Raw genomic sequence first — 22703 nt, 5'->3', positions numbered from 1 at the left:
ATTTTCCGTTATTTCCCTCTTAACTTATATAACACTATGTAACTGCTTGGATTTTGTGCATTTCTAGTTGTTTCATTCTTTGTTTTTATGTATGGAGATATAGTGAGGATGGTGTAAGCCAAAACCGGTAGTTATAATAAATGACAAACGGCTGAGTGTCATGCATAAAAAAAATACGTTACGGCAAACGCCTTCAAATAATGTTCATCCTTGAAATTCGTCGCCCAAGAGACTTTTTTCTTTTCTAGATGATGGTTGCTCAATTATTTTGTTATCATCTTATTTTCACACTTGTTAAGCATAACTATCTTCCTAAGTTAACAACTTGGTGTTCAACCACTGCCTTGTGCTTGCTGATGGCTATTTGTACGTTCACTGAATCGATAATTTCGGACATACTTGCTGCTATCAGATCTAACGTTCCCTTCGCTGTTACGGTATCTAACCAACTGCTTGAGATAATTTTCGAAAGAGACATTACTTTCAATGTAATAAGAAACTTTTCCCTGCCATCTGTTCTGAAGGCTCTGTCGATATTTCTATACCGTTACGCTTTACTGTACTCTCTTCGTTATCATCCTTATCTGATAGATAGCGCGCTGTGCGGATGAGTTCTACTGTCTAGTGGCATGCCAAGTCCACGGGAAGCCCTGCATCGTTCCCATCGGCTGACTCCTCAAGTAATGGATGCGTTGTTGCGCAATGACAGCGTGGTCTCTTGCTTTTACCGTGTCAGCAGTTCTTCATAAAGACTGGTTTTCCCTTATGATCACCCCCTAACAAAAGATGGCTATCTGCTAAGTACAGTGAATTACCAGGGTTATAAGAGGTGACAATGACAATCACTTTGCGTAGAGCTGTCGTCTGATAAAAAGGTAACCATAAAAGAACGGTGCGATGCCCGTTTAGTGCAGTTTCTTCGTTTACCAAGATGCTGCTGCTCTCGTTAGTATTGGGCGCCCTAGCGCTGACGGCGCGTGGGCAGAACGCCACCTTCCCAGACGACTTCCTCTTCGCCGTGTCGTCTGCAGCCTATGAAATAGAAGGAGGCTGGGACGCAGATGGTGAGCACTAGCCTAGTTCGTCTCATGCGCCCTGCTGTTTTGTAAGCTAATGAGACACATATCGAGTAGGACTATTCATGAAAGATGAACCAATAAACGGCGACTAAATAATTTAGTGTGGTTTCAGATTGAGATGGCTTGTTTCGAAATAGTGTTGAAACCCGTAGTCTGGGGTAAAGATATGCCTCTGAAATTCCTTCCCCGATCAGAATTTGTACCCTGTCGTAGAAGGGATGTTAAGCACTGCTCCATTCCTTTTGTTCTAATTTCACAATGCTTTCTTAGGATATCTTTAGTTAGGATATTCAAAGCAAATAGATAATGAACAAGGAAACACCTTGAACTTGAGCTCATTGCATATGGACACACAACTACACTGAAGCGCCAAAGAAACTGGTATAGGTATGCGTATTCAAATACAGAGATATGTAAATGTGCAGAATACGGTCCTGAGGACGGCAACGCATATATAAGAGAACAAGTGTCTGGCGCAGTTGTTAGATCGGTTACTGCTGCTACAATGGCACGTTATCGAGATTTAAGTGAGTTTGAACGTGGTGTTATAGTCGGCGCACGAGAGATGGGACACAGCATCTCCGAGGTAGCGATGGATTGGGGTTTTCCATAGGACCATTTCATGAATGTACCGCGAATATCAAGAATCTGGTTAAACATCAAATCTCCGACATCGCTGCGGCCGGAAAAAGATCCTGCAAGAACGGGACCAACGACGACTTAAGAGAATCGTTCAGTGTTACAGAAGTGCCATCCTTCCACAAACAGCTGCAGATTTCAATGCTGGGCCATCAGCTATTGTCAGTATTCGAACCATTCAACGAAACATAATCGATAAGGACTTTCGGAGCCGAAAGCCACTTGTGTACCCATTATGATTGCAGGATGCGAAGTTTTATGCCTCGCCTGGGCCTGTCAACACCGACAATGGGCTTTTGATGGCTGGAAACATGTTGTCAGGTCGGATGAGTCTCGTTTCAAATTGTATCCAGCGGATGGACGTGTACGAGTATGGAGATATACACATGAACATATGGACCCTGCATGTCAGCAGGGGACTGTTCAAGATGGTGTAGGCTCTGTAATGGTGTGGGGCGTGTGCAGTTGGAGTGATATGGGATCTCTGATACGTCTAGATACGACTCCGACAGATGACACGTACATAAGTATCCTGTCTGATCACCTGCATGCATTCGTGTCCATTGTGCATTTCGACGGACTTGGGCAATTGCAGCAGCACAATGCGACACCCCACACATCCAGAATTGCTACAGAGTGGCTCCAGGAACACTCTCATGAGTTTAAACACTTCCGCTGACCACCAAACTCTTCAGACACGAACGTTATTGAATATATCTATTCCTTCACGACATTAGGCGGGTGTACTAGTTTCTTTCGGTCTTCAGTGTATAAAGTAGTTGTCGAAATGCAGGCCCTCTCAGACCTAACAATGGTCTCCTTTTCAGACGTGCATTCCAGGAACTGTGCACAAGACATTAATGGCTTTTCTTTTTCAGCACATTTATGTTTTGGTGTATTAAACAGAAACATAGACCCTCGCGTGAAAGATTTACAATTTACATCAGTATTAGCAGCGGTACAAAAACTGTTGTTGAAATGAGATACCTTCAATTTTTTTTTTCTTTTTTCAGTTGCTCTTATAATACATCATACGAGGTGACTGGCTTAAGTCATCACCTTTTTTCTTTAGCACAAATTCGTAGAGATTTTGGTTAAAAAAATGGTTCAAATGGCTCTAAGCACTATGGGACTTAACATCTGAGGTCATCAGTCACCTAGACTTAGAACTACTTAAACCTAACTATTAAGGACATCACACACAACCATGCCCGAGGCAGGATTCGAACCTGCGACTGTAGCAGCAGCGCGGTTCCGGACTGAAGCGCCTAGAACCGCTCGGCCACCGCGGCCGGCAGAGATTTTGGTATTTGAATTGTTACATATGTTCCAAAGCAGTGATACCGGTACACACGACATACAATTATATTATTTTCACTTCCTTAAGTTCGTTGTACTGTGGTTAATTTTTCATGTTGTGACTTACCATTCAATCCATTGTTTAGTAACAGTGTTCTCAATCCGTCAGTCAAAATCGGCGTTCATCGCACATTTGAAACATTCCTTCACACCACCGTCATTCGTTTGTGTAGACTGCATCATTTATTTCTGCCAAAAATATAACAAAAGATTTGTTTTTGACTGTCAGTTAAACGCATTTCAGTACTTGCTTCGAGAGTATTTTAACTGATAAAGTTCAATTGATTCCCGGGATTAGCGAAAAACTAGAAACTAACGATGAGAGTAGTGCGTCAAACAACGTAAACAGAAGCTGAACACACAGTCCCGGGCAGAGAAATTATTTTCGAACTAGCAACCGAGAAACGTGTGATATTGTAGTGGTCTTCAGTGTGAAGACTGCTTTGTTACAACTGTCTGCTGCACAAGTCCCTTCATCCCTGCCTAGCTGCTGCATCTTACATCCATCTGAATCTGCTTATTTAATTTGAACATTGACCCCCACCCTCCCCCTTTCCTCCATTATCTCATTCAGGATCCCTTGATGGTTCACAACGTGTTACATCAACTGGTCTTTACCTTTAACAAGACTGTCCCATAAATTTCGTTTTACTCGATTTATGTATCTAATCTTCAGAATTCTTATGTAGCATCACGTTTCGAAATTTTCTGTTTTCTTCTTTCCGGTCCGTATTTCATTTCCGTACAATGATACACCAGACACATACATTCAGAAGAGAATTTCTTACCTTCAAACCTATATTCGAAGTTAACGGGTGTCTCTTTTTTACTTCCTTTGTGATGAAAGTGGCCATCCCAGATCCAATTGCCCGCGCTGCGTTATGGTTTTAGAGTCGTCTTATGAAAAACGTCGTCCGTTGAGATTAGCAGGATTAGTGTTTGCAATTTGCTGTCAGTACTTCTCCACCTTTAGAGGACACAGAGTAGACACTGCCTCCCCCCCTCCCGCCCCCCCCCCCCCCCCCCCCCCCACCTTCCACCCACCACTTCGCTCGATTCCGCTGATACTGGCAAGTTCAGATGCGGCACCAGTTGCCGTTAAGACGCCGGCACCTGTTGCGCAAGTTAAACGCCGGAGGACTCAAGTCGCCGCTCCCCAGTCTCGCCTCTCCGAGAAGATGGTGGTGGAGAGTGGTTCTTCCAGTGGTGACGCTTTGAATACTGACGATAATAACTGTTCTTGTTTCGCCCGGGATAATGAGGCTTGTTCTGTCGATGTTGAAATGAGTGTTGCATCTGCGTCCTCTCCTCCGCCCATAGGAACGTCCGTTCCGGTGGGTTCCGATGATTTAACGGAGACATCCTCTGCTGTTCTGCCTTCGCAGTGCTCTAGTGAAATGCGATCCCTTAGTCTGACACGACAGAGCAACAGCTTACTGCGGATTCTCGTCAAGGTAGTCAGATCATCTTCAGACGCAGCACTGCCTGTCTCTTCTTCATCTGATGATGATGTTCATCGCTACCGGTTGTGCTTCCCGCATTCCGTTGAGTGGAGTAGGGAGCCTCTCTCCCCGCAGCCAATGTTGGCGAGCCCCCTACATTTCCGTGTTCCGCTGTCACGGAGTGGTGTGAGAAAACGTTTTCAGCCTGAGCGTGCTGCGTCACTACGAAATAAAAAGAAAGCACGGTGTCCGCACCTTCTGCTGGAGAGGTTTCAAATCCTGTACCTTCGCCGTCTATCGGTGTTGTCATGAGCGGGACGGGATGCGTAAATTTTTTTCATAGTTCTGCTTTCGTGCCTCGCATGTGTTAACTAAGGCAGGTGTACACGTTTCTTACCAAAATGGTTCCAATGGCTCTAAGCACTACGGGACTTAACATCTGAGGTCATCAGTCCCCTAGACTTAGAACTACTTAAACCTAACTAACCTAAGGACATAACACACATCCATGCCCGAGGCAGGATTCGAACCTGCGACCGTAGCAGCAGGGCGGTTACGGACTGAAGCGCCTAGAACCGCTCGGTCACAACGGCCGGCCGTTTCTTACCCTGAATATTAACAGAATAAACTTTCCATCACAAGTTGCTGAGTCACGACAGTTAATGATTCCCGAGTGATGTGTGTTTGCAAGAAGTGTTATTTGATGTGTTTTGTCTGCCTGGGTACTCCATGTTTTACTTCTACTTCTAGTAGCCGAATTTTTATTTGTTTGCTTCCCTGTGAAGCAAACTATTTTCAATTGATGTAATTGCTACCACCTTCACTGGCCACTATGCTGTTTCAATGACTCTTAACCATCTCCCGCAGCGAGTACACCTTCGCCCCCCCCCCCTTTTGGAAGCTAAATGTTTTACATCCAGCGGACTTTATTGTTCCTAAAAGACTGACGTTACACTTCTGTGCCCGTTCATTTCACAAAACGTGAGGTGAACGAGACGTTCCAGGCAGTAACATTCGCCTCAGTTAAAGTGAAGATACGTTAACCCCGAAATTAAGATTCTCCTTTTATAAGTGCGTTAAGTTTGACATTCATGTGATGGAGCCGCAGATAAGTGAGAGGCTAAAAGGTCGGCAAGAATAACTTCGAAATTAACTGAAAATGTTGTACTACCTATTTTTCCTATTGCGCCTGCATCAACATCGAAAATGAGACGTCTTGCTGATTTACAAGCAAAAAACGAATTGAAGCCAGCCAGAATTGAATGCAATAACGTAAATATTCAACAGGGTTCCTTAAGGTGTCTCACCAGCGTCAGTACGTTTTTAGAAAAACTGGAAAATTAGTTTCAGAAGTCAGTCTATAACTGGAAAGTGTAATCCCTCAAATGAAAAAGTGACAAACAGTGCCAACTATTATTAACAACATAGGCCGTGCTTTCCTCAGTGTGTAGACGATACCAGTTTATGATGAAAGTAGACATTTCAGATGGACTGTGGAGGAATTTCAGGTGTATGTATGGGAACAACATTATGATGTCAGCTTCTTGCTTGTGTGTATATTCCGCTTCTACGCACAATGCATGAAGCAAAATGTGGTTTACTATAGGAAAGCAAAGGACGAAGTGAATTCCACGCGAGAGAAGAACACGGATTGAATGATCTCGGAAGTCGATAGCAGGTCCTGCAATCTTTGATACAGGATGTGATGTCAAAATGACATCACTTTTATCTCAAGTGTTGTGAATTGAGTGTGATATTATTGGACTTGGTGTGCCGTGACCGTTATTGGAAATAAGTGGTGACGTTGAACAAGTACATTTTTGACTAAGGAAAACAAATCGCGTTGTGAATGATTTCAAGAGAGCTGTGTATATATTAGCAAGTGTTTCAGCGTGTCCTCGTGAAATATCACGACAAAAACTCACGATAAGCCGACCGCAGCGCTCTCACTCTCAGGTTCAAAGATACTGATACACTTCCTGTAAACCGACATGAACTTGTAAATAAGATGCGGAGGGGACCCCTCTCAGTTGATCGCCAGCGTCGGGTGGAGCGCTCCACTAGTGGGAGACACATTCGAAGTCGAAGGTACCACCCAGTGCGAAACAAGTTCAAGGCAAAGTTCTTCATACTCAAACAGGGGAAGTAGCTGCAAATGTCTACCACTTTACGAACAAAGAAACTGTGCTAGGTGCTCCATTGAAACTAAAATCCACATTGAAACGAGTGACCAAAGAAACTTGCGTACCTCGTAAAATTTTGTACATCCCTGGAGCAGCATCCGTAGAATGAAATCTCCTTGTGGAAACAGTAAACATCTAAACATGCTGTGCATGTTGTAGTTTATTATGGAGGTGGAATTTGATATTTGACTGACGCCTTTCGGCTATATCGTAACGTACTTCTACCACAACATGTAATCCAGTTGTCTATATTTCCTTCTGAAGGAGATGTTATTATAAACATTGAAACCATGGTAAAGCGGTTTCAATGAACCTTCCACTTTGCAACTGATTAGCCATTTAGTATGTCTGCAAGAAGAAAACTTGTGTATCATTCAGTTACGTTCGGCGAATGAAGAGAGAACTGCAGGCAGTTGAATCCCCAACATTTTCAGCACCTTATAAGGAAAGACTCAGAAGATCTTGGAAGGCAAGTTTAGAGAACTGTAATGAGCAAGTCATTCGCTGTGTTGTGAATAATTTCTACATTACAGATAAGAGAAGACCTACTTTAAAGGAAATCTATAAGAAGTCATACGATTTAATAAATTTCGAAAGATGTATAAAAACGGAACAAAGTAGTTTCAGGACAAAACGAACAACTTACTAAAAAAGTACCCGAAAGTACAGAAGTGAGTCTGGTCCAGTTGTCGTCGTGGACGAGACGTATGTTCATACTTGTCACACAGCATCGTATATTTAGAGTGACAACTCACTACAGATTCTGTTGAAACATGTTTCGAAAGCAACGAGATCCCGCGTAAGGTTTAAATCTGGCCAAAAAACGGGGGATTTTCACAACTACATGAATTTCTCAAATTATAAAAGTGGATCAGGGAAATATCAAATCTATTGCCTGATGATGTCGTCGTTTAGATAACGCCTCTTACCATAATAAGCAAGTGAGTCATGCTCCACCAACAGTCTCCACGAGGAGAGAAATGATGTCCTGGTTGAAGGAAAAGGACATGCTGAGACCCCAGTTGCACTCATTGATGAAAATGAACAATACGGGTCACATTACATACATAATGTACAGTAGTTTAACCGAAGTTTGTCATCCTTTGTCACGATTTCCTTCATACCATCCAGAATTGAATCCTACAGTGCTGATATGGGCAAGAGACAAGATCGGCGTTTCTGAACAAATATGACATTCAGAATGGACCCTTCACCAACAATTATAGAGGGTGATTCAAAAGTCACATCCCGTAGGACAAGTAGGGTGAACGAGAACCAGCAAACATGGGCTTTAAAAATCCATACCTTAAGAGCTACGAGTACTTGTGCATCTCCGATACTATGAAATGTATCTCGTCAGCTGAACAAGTGCCACAGGTTGTAAGGTATGCATTTTAGATCCCATGTTTACTGGAATTTTCTCAAGGTTTTTATTCACACTCTTACCTCTCAAAATACGGTAAAGACCTCGCAGTAGAAGTGATTTGTTCACAGTATCGAAGATTAAGTGCACATAGCTCTTAAGTTATGCATTTCAAATCCCATGTTTATTGTAGACATTTTTTCTTTTTGTGGTCCATACTACCATCTATGAAAGTTTGTCAGTGGATTTTTAGTTAACCCTATTTGTCTTACGAGACATGACTTTTGAATCACGTTGTGGATGAACAAACTGCTTGCACAAGGCTGGAAGAAACGCGTAAATAAAATTGATGAACAGTATATTTCAAGCGAGGGTTTGCTGGACCAAGCTCTGGAGGTGAGCATAAATATTGGAAGACGTAAGTACTCGAATAGTGGTAATCATAATGATGGGAAGCAATACTGATTCCCCTATTGCCAGTGGAAATGAAACAGAGAAAGAAATGAAGAAACGTGGGATCGAGCATTTTCTGAGTGTTTTGTGAATGGCAATAGTGACAATGAAGATCCATAGTGTTAAAACGCCAGGCAATGGACTGTAACACTTGTAATGTGCTAGTTGTATGCAACTATTCTAAAGATCTGTGAACGTCTTCTCAACAATGAAGCTACTGTTTGCTACCTAATTGTTAATTTAATTTCGCTACAGTCGTAAAATAACCCCTCACCCCCCCGGCCCCCCCCGACTATTGCGTTGCCTTCAGGGTCTGATAGTGGGTTTCTGTCGCGCTACATTGTCTTATCCGTATATCCTCGTGCTTCCTCTAACCCCCCCCCCCCCCAAATGAACCATGGACCTTGCCGTTGGTGGGGAGGCTTGCGTGCCTCAGCGATGCAGATGGCCGTACCGTAGGTGCAACCACAACGGAGGGGTGTCTGTTGAGAGGCCAGACAAACGTGTGGTTCCTGAAGAGGGGCAGCAGCCTTTTCAGTAGTTGCAGGGGCAACAGTCTGGATGATTGACTGATCTGGCCTAGTTACACTAACCAAAACGGCCTTGCTGTGCTGGTAATGCGAACGGCTGAAAGCAAGGGGAAACTACAGCCGTAATTTTTCCCGAGGGCATGGAGCTTTACTGTATGGTTAAATGATAATGGCGTCCTTTTGAGTAAAACATTCCGGAGGTAAAATAGTCCCCCATTCAGATCTCCGAGCGGGGACTACTCAAGAGGACGTCGTTATCAGGAGAAAGAAAACTGGCGTTCTACGGATCGGAGCGTGGAATGTCAGATCCCTTAATCGGGCAGGTAGGTTAGAAAATTTAGAAGGGAAATGGATAGGTTAAAGTTGGATATAGTGGAAATTAGTGTGGCAGGAGGAACAAGACTTTTGGTCAGTTGAATACAGGGTTATAAATACATCAAATAGAGATAATGCAGGAGTAGGTTTAATAATGAATAAAAAATAGGAGTGCGGGTAAGCTACTACAAATAGCACAGTGAACGTATTATTGTGACCAAGATAGACACGAAGCCCACGCCTACTACAGTAGAACAAGTTTATATGCCAACTAGCTCTGCAGATTATGAAGAAATTGATGAAAAGTATGATGAGATAAAAGAAATTATTCAGGTAGTGAAGGGAGACGAAAATTTAATAGTCATGGGTGACTGGAATTCGAGAGTAGGAAAAGGAAGAGAAGGAAAGGTAGTAGGTGAATAAGGGATGGGGATAAGAAATGAAAGAGGAAGCCATCTGGTAGAATTTTGCACAGAGCATAAATTAATCATAGCTAATACTTAGTTCAAGAATCATGAAAGAAGGTTGTATACATGGAAGAACCCTGGAGATACTAAAAGGTATCAGATAGATTATATAATGGTAAGACAGAGATTTAGGAACCAGGTTTTAAATTGTAAGACATTTCCAGGGGCAGATGTGGACTCTGACCACAATCTATTGGTTATGAACTGTAGATTAAAACTGAAGAAACAACAAAAAGGTGGGAATTTAAGGAGATGAGACCTTGATAAACTAAAAGAACCAGAGGTTGTACAGAGTTTCAGGGAGAGCATAAGGGAACAATTTACAGGAATGGGGGAAAGAAATACAGTAGAAGAAGAGTGGGTAGCTGTGAGGGATGAAGTAGTGAAGGCAGTAAATGATCAAGTAGGTAAAAAGACGAGGGCTGGTAGAAATCCTTGGGTAACAGAAGAAATATTAAATTTAATTGATGAAAGGAGAAAATATAAAAATGCAGTAAATGAAGCAGGCAAAAAGTAATACAAACGCCTCAAAAATGAGATCCACAGGAAGTGCAAAACTGCTAAGGAGGAATGGCTAGAGGACAAACGTAAGGTAAGATAGATACCGCCTACGGGAAAATTAAAGAGACCATCGGAGAAAAGAGAACCACTTGTATGAACATCAAGAGCTTAGATGGAAACCCAGTTCTAAGCAAGGAAGGGAAAGCAGAAAGGTGGAAGGAGTATATAGAGGATCTATACAAGGGCGATGTACTTAAGGACATTATTATGGAAATGGAAGATGATGTAGATGAAGATGAAATGGGAGATATGATACTGCGTGAAGAGTTTGACAAAGCGCTGAAAGGCCTGAGTCGAAACAAGGCCCCGGGAGTAGACAACATTCCATTACGACTACTGATGGCCTTGGGAGAGCCAGTCATGACAAAACTCTACCATCTGGTGAGCAAGATCTATGAGACAGGCGAAATACCCTCAGACTTCAAGAAGAATATAATAATTCCAATCCCAAAGAAAGCAGGTGTTGACAGATGTGAAAATTACCGAACTATCAGTTTAATAAGTCACAGCTGCAAAATACTAACGCGAATTCTTTACAGACGAATGGAAAAACTGTTAGAAGTCGACCTCAGGGAAGATCGGTTTGGATTCCGTAGAAATTTTGGAACATGTGAGGCAATACTGACCTTACACCTTATCTTAGAAGAAAGGTTAAGGAAAGGCAAACCTACGTTTCTACCATTTGTGGACTTAGAGTAAGCTTTTGACAATGTTGACTGGAATACTCTCTTTCAAATTCTGAAGGTGGCAGTTGTAAAATACAGGGAGAGAAAGGCTATTTACAATTTGTACAGAAACCAGATGGCAGTTATAGGAGTTGAGGGGCATGAAAGGGAAGCAGATGTTGGGAAGGGAGTGAGACAGGGTTGTAGCCTCTCCCCGATGTTATTCAATATGTATATGGAGCAGGCTGTAAAGGAAACAAAAGAAAAATTCGGAGTAGGTATTAAAATCCATGGAGAAGAAATAAAAACTTTGAGGTTCGCCGATGACATTGTAATTCTGTCAGAGAGAGCAAATGACTTAGAAGAGCAGTTGAACGGAATGGAGAATGGAAAGTGTCTTGAATGGAGGGTATAAGATGAGCATCAACAAAAGCAAAACGAGGATCATGGAATGTAGTCGATTGAAGTCGGGTGATGCTGAGGGAATTAGATTAGGAAATGAGGCACTTAAAGTAGTAAAGGAGTTTTGCTATTTGGGGAGCAAAATATCTGATGATGGTCGAAGTAGAGAAGATATAAAATGTAGACTGGCAATGGCAAGGAAAGCATTTCTGAAGAAGAGGAATTTGTTACCATCGAGTATAGATTTAAGTGTCAGGAAGTAGTTTCTGAAAGTACACTCCTGGAAATTGAAATAAGAACACCGTGAATTCATTGTCCCAGGAAGGGGAAACTTTATTGACACATTCCTGGGGTCAGATACATCACATGATCACACTGACAGAACCACAGGCACATAGACACAGGCAACAGAGCATGCACAATGTCGGCACTAGTACAGTGTATATCCACCTTTCGCAGCAATGCAGGCTGCTATTCTCCCATGGAGACGATCGTAGAGATGCTGGATGTAGTCCTGTGGAACGGCTTGCCATGCCATTTCCACCTGGCGCCTCAGTTGGACCAGCGTTCGTGCTGGACGTGCAGACCGCGTGAGACGACGCTTCATCCAGTCCCAAACATGCTCAATGGGGGACAGATCCGGAGATCTTGCTGGCCAGGGTAGTTGACTTACACCTTCTAGAGCACGTTGGGTGGCACGGGATACATGCGGACGTGCATTGTCCTGTTGGAACAGCAAGTTCCCTTGCCGGTCTAGGAATGGTAGAACGATGGGTTCGATGACGGTTTGGATGTACCGTGCACTATTCAGTGTCCCCTCGACGATCACCAGTGGTGTACGGCCAGTGTAGGAGATCGCTCCCCACACCATGATGCCGGGTGTTGGCCCTGTGTGCCTCGGTCGTATGCAGTCCTGATTGTGGCGCTCACCTGCACGGCGCCAAACACGCATACGACCATCATTGGCACCAAGGCAGAAGCGACTCTCATCGTTGAAGACGACACGTCTCCATTCGTCCCTCCATTCACGCCTGTCGCGACACCACTGGAGGCGGGCTGCACGATGTTGGGGCGTGAGCGGAAGACGGCCTAACGGTGTGCGGGACCGTAGCCCAGCTTCATGGAGACGGTTGCGAATGGTCCTCGCCGATACCCCAGGAGCAACAGTGTCCCTAATTTGCTGGGAAGTGGCGGTGCGGTCCCCTACGGCACTGCGTATGATCCTACGGTCTTGGAGTGTATCCGTGCGTCGCTGCGGTCCGGTCCCAGGTCGACGGGCACGTGCACCTTCCGCCGACCACTGGCGACGACATCGATGTACTGTGGAGACCTCACGCCCCACGTGTTGAGCAGTTCGGCGGTACGTCCACCCGGCCTCCCGCATGCCCACTATACGCCCTCGCTCAAAGTCCGTCAACTGCACATACGGTTCACGTCCACGCTGTCGCGGCATGCTACCAGTGTTAAAGACTGCGATGGAGCTCCGTATGCTACGGCAAACTGGCTGACACTGACGGCGGCGGTGCACAAATGCTGCGCAGCTAGCGCCATTTGACGGCCAACACCGCGGTTCCTGGTGTGTCCGCTGTGCCGTGCGTGTGATCATTGCTTGTACAGCCCTCTCGCAGTGTCCGGAGCAAGTATGGTGGGTCTGACACCCCGGTGTCAATGTGTTCTTTTTTCCATTTCCAGGAGTGTATTTGTATGGAGTGTAGACATGTATGGAAGTGAAACATGGACGATAAATAGTTTGGACAGGAAGAGAATAGAAGCTTTCGAAATGTGGTGCAACAGAAGAATGCTGAAGATTAGATGGGTAGGTCACAAAACTAATGAGGAGGTATTATATAGAATAGGGGAGAAGAGGAGTTTGTGGCTCAACTTAACAAGAAGAAGGGACCGGTTGGTAGGGCATGTTCTGAGGCATCAAGGAATCACAAATTTTCTTTTGGAGGGCAGCGTGGAGGGTGAAAATCGTATAGGGAGACCAACAGATGAATACATTAAGCAGATTCAGAAGGATGTACGTTGCAGTAGGTACTGGGAGATGAAGAAGGTTGCACAGAATAGAGTAGCATGGAGAGCTGGATCAAACCAGTCTCAGGACTGAAGACCACAACAACAACAACAACCTCTAACCACTTGCTCGTCCGCTACGCTGCAATAACTCTTCCCCCCCTTTGCATATCCCGACCCGCGCATACAGGTGTCCTTCCGTGATTACGAAAGTATAAAGTGTCGTAGGTCCCACACTGGTAAATTCCACCATCTGCGACGCCGTGTCGACGAACAGACAGTTGTGAAGGCAACCACCAGATAGCAGCAGCTCCCGCATACCGGATAGTCGATGGAGACGGTATTGCGGCAGTTGCCACCAGGAGCCGCTACTGTCTTATTGTTGAAAGAGAGCTGTAATGTACTCCAATAAACGAAGGAAAGTTGGCGAAAAAACTCGAGTAGTTTCAAATTTGTTTGCTGTGGAAGGATTGATTGCAATGAACAACATACTAAAAATCCTGAACGACGGGGTTTGATGGTTGAGGGAGGACTGTGATTTTTTTAATAACTCGAGGTTAAATTGGCTTAAATTTCCTACATAAAAGCTGATATTTATTTTTTCTCTAGGACTGATAATTTCCACGTGGAGGGGGGATGTGTTGGGTAGAAGATGAAGAGATGGCAGGTCGCTGAATCGTGTTGAGGCACTTTCCTCCTTCATAGGTCTGCAACTGAAGACCGAGTAGGTGACTATCTACTCGTTTTGAAACTGAAGGTCGAGCTATCCTTCTATATTACGAGAAACAACTACGCGGTGCTTTACAAAGTTATACCGACCCTCGACAGCGCGGCTTGTGAATTACTGGCGACACAGTAGGTAGACGTGTCAGGGGGGGTTTGTTAATGTTCGGCAAAGAGCGTTAACATCACGTGGAATACAGATACGAGTTACTAATAATATTAACGCAAGTAACACATATGTGGAAAATCTACGTAACTCATTGCGAACTGATGTACACTGCTGAAGGGGAAACTATTAGTCATCCTGAATGGCAGTTGTAGTGACTTGCGGAAAAGGCGACTTCCTCCATCACGAGTGGTGATCGACTTTTTGTTTTCAGAATTTCCTCTCCTCTTTTGTGAATATATCAGGTAAATTCTCTGACCATGTGTTTACGTAGTGGTGTTATTTTCAATTTATTAAATGCAGACTTATTTGCATCTGCTAAGGGAGCCTCTATGTAAAATACGATCCTGTAAACAACGGCTGATAACTGTTTAATTTGTAAGTAAATCGCTAACAGCATATCGTAAAGCTATGTAATTGCACTGGGGTCACCAGGTGTGAATAAACGAATGAAAAGAAAGTTATTATATTTCTCTCACCATTAACTGTGTTAATGGTAGACTGTATAAATCTTTTCTATCAGGAATTGCTGGTACTTGTAGAGTGGTCTGTGCTGAGTGAAGCCACTTACAACGAATACAAAGTATGTCTTACAAGACGGGTGTGAATATGTCTGATGGAGTGCGACTGATCATGTAGAAGTCTAGAACAATAATCAGTTGGGAGGCATTATTCGACTTCCGTTGAAATATCTGAATTTATAAGGAGCGATGTTTCCCTTGCCTACCTGTACGTGCTTATATAACAGCATCGGAGTTGTGCTGGGTTGCATAAATGCTGCAACACCGCTCTCAAACGCAAACTTTTTGATCTCTCCTTATACATAACGCCTAGGCGACCGTTTCGGAGGGAGAACTTTTGGGCCGCTTTGTATGCTGGGAGAGCTGAGGTTGTGCTGATGCAGTATCCCTCACTCTGTGATAAATGTTCCAGACAGTGATGGGAGAGACCATGAAATCGATATCGATGAATACATACAGGGTTATTACAAATGACTGAAGCGATTTCACAGCTCTACAATAACTTTATTATTTGAGATATTTTCACAATGCTTTGCACACATATACACAAACTCAAAAAGTTTTTTTAGGCATTCACAAATGTTCGATATGTGCCCCTTTAGTGATTCGGCAGACATCAAGCCGATAATCAAGTTCCTTCCACACTCGGCGCAGCATGTCCCCATCAATGAGTTCGAAAGCATCGTTGACGCGAGCTCGCAGTTCTGGCACGTTTCCTGGTAGAGGAGGTTTAAACACTGAATCTTTCACATAACCCCACAGAAAGAAATCGCATGGGGTTAAGTCGGGAGAGCGTGGAGGCCATGACATGAATTGCTGATCATGATCTCCACCACGACCGATCCATCGGTTTTCCAAACTCCTGTTTAAGAAATGCCGAACATCATGATGGAAGTGCAGGTGGAGCACCATCCTGTTGAAAGATGAAGTCGGCGCTGTCGGTCTCCAGTTGTGGCATGAGCCAATTTTCCAGCATGTCAAGATACACGTGTCCTGTAACGTTTTTTTCGCAGAAGAAAAAGGGGTCGTAAACTTTAAACCGTGAGATTGCACAAAACACGTTAACTTTTGGTGAATTGCGAATTTGCTGCACGAATGCGTGAGGATTCTCTACCGCCCAGATTCGCACATTGTGTCTGTTCACTTCACCATTAAGAAAAAATGTTGCTTCATCACTGCAAACAAGTTTCGCACTGAACGCATCCTCTTCCATGAGCTGTCGCAACCGCGCCGAAAATTCAAAGCGTTTGACTTTGTCATCGGGTGTCAGGGCTTGTAGCAATTGTAAACGGTAAGGCTTCTGCTTTAGCCTTTTCCGTAAGATTTTCCAAACCGTCGGCTGTGGTACATTTAGCTCCCTGCTTGCTTTATTCGTCGACTTCCGCGGGCTACGCGTGAAACTTGCCCGCACGCGTTCAACCGTTTCTTCGCTCACCGCAGGCCGACCCGTTGATTTCCCCTTACAGAGGCATCCAGAAGCTTTAAACTGCGCATACCATCGCCGAACGGAGTTAGCAGTTGGTGGATCTTTGTTGAACTTCGTCCTGAAGTGTCGTTGCACTATTATCACTGACTGATGTGAGTTCATTTCAAGCACGACATACGCTTTCTCGGCTCCTATCGCCATTTTGTCTCACTGCGCTCTCGAGCGCTCTGGCGGCAGAAACCTGAAGTGCGGCTTCAGCCGAACAAAACTTTATGAGTTTTTCTACGTATCTGTAGTGTGTCGTGACCAAATGTCAATGAATGGAGCTACAGTGAATTTATGAAATCGCCTCAATCGTTTGTAATAGCCCTGTATTGACGGCATGGTACACCTGGGACAGGCTCTTCGATGTGGAAGACAGATGACAGGGCCGTCTTTTGAGCGTTTCTACAGAAGAACTCGGTTAACAACTGCAAATGTATATTCACTTAACAAACGAAAATAACTCCACTGTATAAGGTGTTTCGAAACTCGATGCTAAAACTTCAAGAATGGATTCATCATATAATAAGAAGAGAAGAGGGCTATGCCAGTATAGGTCCTCAGATCCAGCGTTACAGATCTGTGCGACCTTCATTTCCTACAAACTACCCTGTACGTGTGTAACGCCAGCCGGTACACTCTGGTTGCGTGTCAGAGGAGTGTTCAAAGTGACCTCCACTTGCGAGAATATAGGCCTCCATTCGCCGCACCACTGAAAACCGCACGCGCTCTAAAACGCCTGCTGTAGTTCGTACTGTCTGAAAGACTGCCACAACGAGTGCATAGAGAGTAGCTCCATCCACAACAGCAGTCGAACAAACGAGAGGCTTTACGTGTCCCCACAGGTGACAGTCCACCTCTACCAACCGAGCCCTCAGGGAACTCTGCATTCAGGTTCCCCCACACACAGTCTGAAATGTACGGGAACACTTGAGAGCAGGCTGCGCAACTAAACCACGGTCCAAAAGCTACGCATTTAACTGGCGATGACTGTAATTCCTCTGTGCATGTTGAACGATATTCAGGATATATCACGCTGATTCCCTGTTAGACAATTTGCGTAACGCTTGTAACGGGCGTTGCACATTTTTCTCCGGCAAACAGATCTTTTGTCAGGGTGCACTGCGTAACAGCAACATGCTCGAATAACTCGGTAACTATGCATTTCCGGATGCATATTGACATAGCCTTTTATTTTTCTTGTTATGTGAGGGAGCCATTACTGATGTTTTGCCTTTGAGTTCTGAAACGCCTGTATAAAAATGAACTCCGTGACGTTATTTTGTCTTCTCACATACTAGAACTGCACCGGGAATGTTATGGAGTTACAGCTTACCTGCAACTGAGAAGCGTGTAGCTTTCATAGTGGGGAAGTTGTCTTACCCAAGAGAGCACCCTTATTTGCTTCTTGTGACGTTGCTGGGTAGACAGAATGGGGAATCACCTGCTCGATCTTCACTATACAGACCTTTGAAAGGGGGAAAGGCGTGTCCACAATCCAGTGACCTACCTTCTCACGTGCTTCTATCGCACACGCCCCCACCCCCTTAAAAACCCATCTCAACCGTGTTTCAAATGGTTCAAATGGCTCTGAGCACTATGGGACTTAACTTCTGAGGTCATCAGCCCCTAGAACTTAGAACTACTTAAACCTAACTAACCTAAGAACATCACACACATCCATGCCAGAGGCAGGATTCGAACCTGCGACCGCAGCGGTCGCGCTGTTTCAGACTGTAGCGCCTAGAACCGCTCGGCCACTCCGGCCGGCAACCGCGTTTCACCCTCGGAACACAGTTAATCGGTTAGTGCAGCTCTACTGTACTTACACGTGGACATACATTTACCAGCTGTTTTGAACCCACTTCATTTAAAGATAAACATTTGATTTATACGGTTAAAGCATTATATTTAATAATCTACGGTTTTTACATCCCCTGCAACACGGACACTATTACTCATAGAAATAAAAATCAATAGGACCTTCTTTTGTAGGAAATATTAATGAAGTTCTATTTTGTATTGGGAAACAATTTCGCAAGAAGCAGCGCTTTTCGAATTAATCAAGAAAACATAAAAAGTAACCCGTTCCCTCCCACCCAACGCTCGAACCCCGTATGTCAGGGTTTTTAGTATGTTGTTCATGGCTCTGACCCCTACCCCTGGATAACGATTTGTGACAGGCGACCTATTATGGTATTCGTTGAGTGGCCTAATAGAAGCTGTTGGTTTTCTAACTGGTGGTTGCGATCTGTTGACCTATGGTGAAGACATTGCGCGTTTGTGGAGCAGGTAGTATCAGTTTCAACGTGGTAGTTTTATGCCCGATGCATAGGGTGGAAACATCCACTAAAGAGCCAAAGAATCTGGTACATCTGATTAATATCGTGTATGGTCCCCGCGGGCAAGCACAAGTGTCGCACGATGACTAATGTCTGAATTAGTGCTGAAGGGAATTGACACCATGAATCCTGCAGGGCTGGCCATAAATCCGTAAGAGTACGAGGGGGTGGATATCTCTTCTGAATAGCATGTTGGAAGGTATCCCAGATGTGCTCAGTAATGTTCATGTCTGGGGAGTTTGGTGGCCAGTGGGAGTGTTTAAACTCAGAAGAGTGATCCTGGAGCTACTGTGTAGCAATTCTGGACGTATGGAATGTCGCATTGTCCTGCTGGAATTGCCCAAGTCCGTCGGAATGCAGAATGGCTGAATGGACATGAATGGATGCAGGTGACCAGACTGGATGCTTACGTACGTGTCACACGTCAGAGTCGTTGTAGACCTATCAGGGATCCCATATCACTCCAACTGCACACATGCCACACCATTACAGAGCCTCCACCAGCTTGAATTTTGTCGCCTGAATGCAACACTGATGGTTGTCCAAATTCATTTAATGTGAGTTTAATTTAGTTTCTTGTTAAAATATCCTTTTTATGTGTTTGTTGCTGTATTTGTAATGCATTACTTTGCTTCCGAGATAGCAGAATTTCTTCATTTCGCCTAATACATGGTCCACACATGAGATGTTAAGACTGTCAGAAGTCTCATTTGTGCTGCTAATCAAAACTTTAGTCTTTCGTTGGTGTGCCCTCAATTCTTCTTCTGTGTTCAGTAGATTGTTGATTAAATTCTACAAGTTCTGCACTCTACCTCACTTTCACACGGTGGAAAACTGTCTTGGGCGAATTTTATCATTAAATCCGTTAACCCTCAATTATAATCCCACCTATGAATCTTTCTTTCGTTATCTCTGCCACAAGTAGACTGAATACCACAGCAGTGAGACTGCATCCCTGCATTACCTCTCTTTTAATCCGACCACTTTGGCAGTCCGTACCTGTGTATCCCAATAGGATCTTACCAGCGGAAAATATTCCTAGACCACAAAAAGCAATACGCTGTTGTTTAAAAGGCTCTGACTGAAAAGTGGTGTACCGGCTGCCTCATTATCTTAATCACCACTTTAAAAATTTTCCCATAAGTTTCGGTATGCGAACATATTCGCGCTCATTTTAACATGCAGCTCACCTCTCATTCTCGCGAGCTCCCTTAAGTGTGACTCGCTCGCGCCTACTAGTTCATAGCAGTAAGTCGCTCATACCCATCCACTCCCTTTCTTATCCATTCTCACTCACTCATTCAGCCTGACTCATTGTCATCATTTCTTTGTGTCTGTCTGTCACTGTCTCCAGTCTCCTTAGTGCTGTCCTACTACTGCTGTCTCGCCCCACTGTCACTGTCTCCTTCCTGCTGTGTCTTATCGCTGCTGTCTCATTCATTCCTTCCCCGCTGCTGCTGTCTCTTCTCACACAATCTCACTCCTACTCATTATCATTGACGTAGATTGTTGTCACTCTTTATCACTGGCTCTCTCTCCTTCCACATTCTCCTTCTCTTTATCCTGTTCCCAATGGCACTGTGTCCTATACTCTTCTCCTAGCACTAGCACTGTCCTCTCACTGTCAACTATATTCTACTGCCACTGCATCTCTCTCTTTCTCTCACACTGCCATTGTCTCCTTCGCCGTTTCTGTACTACAATCACAGTATACTATCTTCCAGTATTTTTTACTTTTACGTCTACATCTACATCCATACCCCTCAAGCCACCTGACGGTGTGTGGCGGAGGGTACTTTGAGTACCTCTATCGGTTCTCTCTTCTATTCCAGTCTCGTATTGTTCGTGGAAAGAAAGATTGTCGGTATGCCTCTGTGTGGGCTCTAATCTCTCTGATTTTATCCTCATGGTCTCTTCGCGAGATACACGTAGGAGAGAGCGATACTGCTTGACTCCTCGGTGAAGGTATGTTCTCGAAACTTCAACAAAAGCCCGTACCGAGCTACTGAGCGTCTCTCCTGCAGAGTCTTCCACTGGAGTTTATTTATCATCTCCGGACGCTTTCGCGATTACTAAATGATCCTGTAACGAACCGCACTGCTCTCCGTTGGATCTTCTCTATCTCTTCTATCAACCCTATCTGGTACGGATCCCACACAGGTGAGCAATATTCAATCAGTGGGCGAACAAGTGTACTGTAACCTACTTCCTTTGTTTTCGGATTACATTTCCTTAGGATTCTTCCAATGAATCTCAGTCTGGCATGTGCTTTACCGACGATCAACTTTATATGATCATTCCATTTTAAATCACTCCTAATGCCTACTCCCAGATAATTTATGGAATTAACTGTTATCAGTTGCTGACGTGCTATATTGTAGCTAAATGATAAGGGATCTTTCTTTCTATGTATTCGCAGCGCATTAGACTTGTCTACATTCCCTGCACCATGCCTCAATTCGTTGCAGATCCTCCCGCATTTCAGTACAGTTTTCCATTGTTACAACTTCTCGGTACACCACAGCATCATCTGCAAAAAGCCTCAGTGAACTTCCGATGTTATCCACAAGGTCATTTATGTATATTGTGCGGCACACCTGAAATCACTCTTACTTCGGAAGACTTCTCTCAATTGAGAATGACATGCTGCGTTCTGTTATCTAGGAACGCTTCAATCCAATCACACAATTGGTCTGGTAGTCCATATGCTCTTACTTTGTTCATCAAACGACTATGGGAAATTGTATCGAACGCCTTGCGGAAGTCAAGAAACACGGCATCTACCTGGGAACCCGTGTCTATGGCCCTCTGAGTCTCGTGGACGTATTTCACACTGACGCTGTCTGCTTCAAAAATGCAGGAATATGTTTGCATGCCATAATTTTTGCGAAAATTTTTAAAGGTACAGAGGACGGTAGAACCAGATAGATGGTATCCCACTTTTGAGTCAGAATCTTTTAAATACGAGTATATTCGTTTTATTTGTTCCCAGATAGGAGCATTTTTGAGCTGAATGCCTTCTTTTTCTTTCTGCAGCAGGACATGTCTCTCATATGAAAATTAATTTACGGGTCAGTAAAATTTTGATAGTTTCCTTATGTGAAATTGAAATTGAAATAACACAAAACTAATTTTACACCTCAGACCGGATTTTGCGTGCACAAAATTTTGCGTGTCCGTTGTGACTACAACTCATGGTTCCAAGAACAGTTCTGATGATAACAGAGACGCTTTGCACCATATGTCTTCGTGTTACGACGCTTTACAAACTACGTTTTCGCCTCACACCGGATTTACCTGTGTATTTCACGTGTAGGTGAAATGTAACGTCTCTCGGAAACGGATGAAGATATCAAGAAAATTTTCAAGGCTGTTCTAGATCGAGATCATAGGAATATATCGTAAAAATTAGAGTCATTTGCTACGCGTGACCGTCTTGGAAATCACTGCTCGGTTTTGATACCCACAAACCATATTTTTGGGATATTTCTCGATAACAGATAAAATTTTGGAAAATGCTTAGAGAATATACCGTTAACATTTGAGTAATTTTTGCTGCTAGTTATTTCGATATTCGCTTCTGACGGTGAAAAACGCTTTTTTCGTGTTTTCTCAGAAACCGTAAATGAACTAAATGATTCCTCCATAAGCTCCTTAAGGCGCAGCGTAGGCTTCATCCAATGGAGAAAGAACCAACAGATTGTGTAATAATCAAACTTCGACCCACTACTGTAGGATAGGTACGATGAGACATCCTTCTGTTGGGTATGCAAATGATCCCTAGTCTAAAGGGCTATTCAAAACCACTTGATCATCCGTTTCCATCACGAACAGAACACGAGGTCTGAACCACGGGAATATACCGTTTTTGTGCGCGGCGTTTTGGAATACATTGGTAGCATATACTGTCTTCTATGTAGCATACACCTGTGTGTCTGAGGATTTGAAACATCTTGCGCCTCCTTATATTGCCGGACACTTTTCTACACTGATAAATCCTACGAAAGTG

The 22703-nt window shown here is 44.0% G+C and overlaps 1 protein-coding gene and 1 non-coding gene across 2 annotated transcripts in view; one reads left to right on the top strand and one right to left on the bottom strand.

Moving 5' to 3' along the window:
• The first annotated feature begins 931 nt into the window (after nucleotides 1-931).
• LOC124805443 (myrosinase 1-like) overlaps nucleotides 932-22703 on the top strand; it is a 92381-nt gene continuing 70609 nt past the window's right edge. Inside the window, exon 1 of the mRNA XM_047266005.1 lies at nucleotides 932-1064. Coding sequence (XP_047121961.1) covers nucleotides 932-1064 — 133 coding nt within the window. The remainder of the gene's footprint in view (nucleotides 1065-22703) is intronic.
• Trnaf-gaa lies at nucleotides 18036-18119 on the bottom strand. The gene is given in 2 exon segments: nucleotides 18036-18070; nucleotides 18080-18119. It is a non-coding gene; the product is annotated as a tRNA-Phe (tRNA).

The sequence above is a fragment of the Schistocerca piceifrons genome, chromosome 7 (genome assembly GCF_021461385.2).
Source record: "Schistocerca piceifrons isolate TAMUIC-IGC-003096 chromosome 7, iqSchPice1.1, whole genome shotgun sequence".
Classification (NCBI taxonomy): Eukaryota; Metazoa; Arthropoda; class Insecta; order Orthoptera; family Acrididae; genus Schistocerca; species Schistocerca piceifrons.
This window is presented reverse-complemented; position numbering and strand designations above follow the sequence as displayed.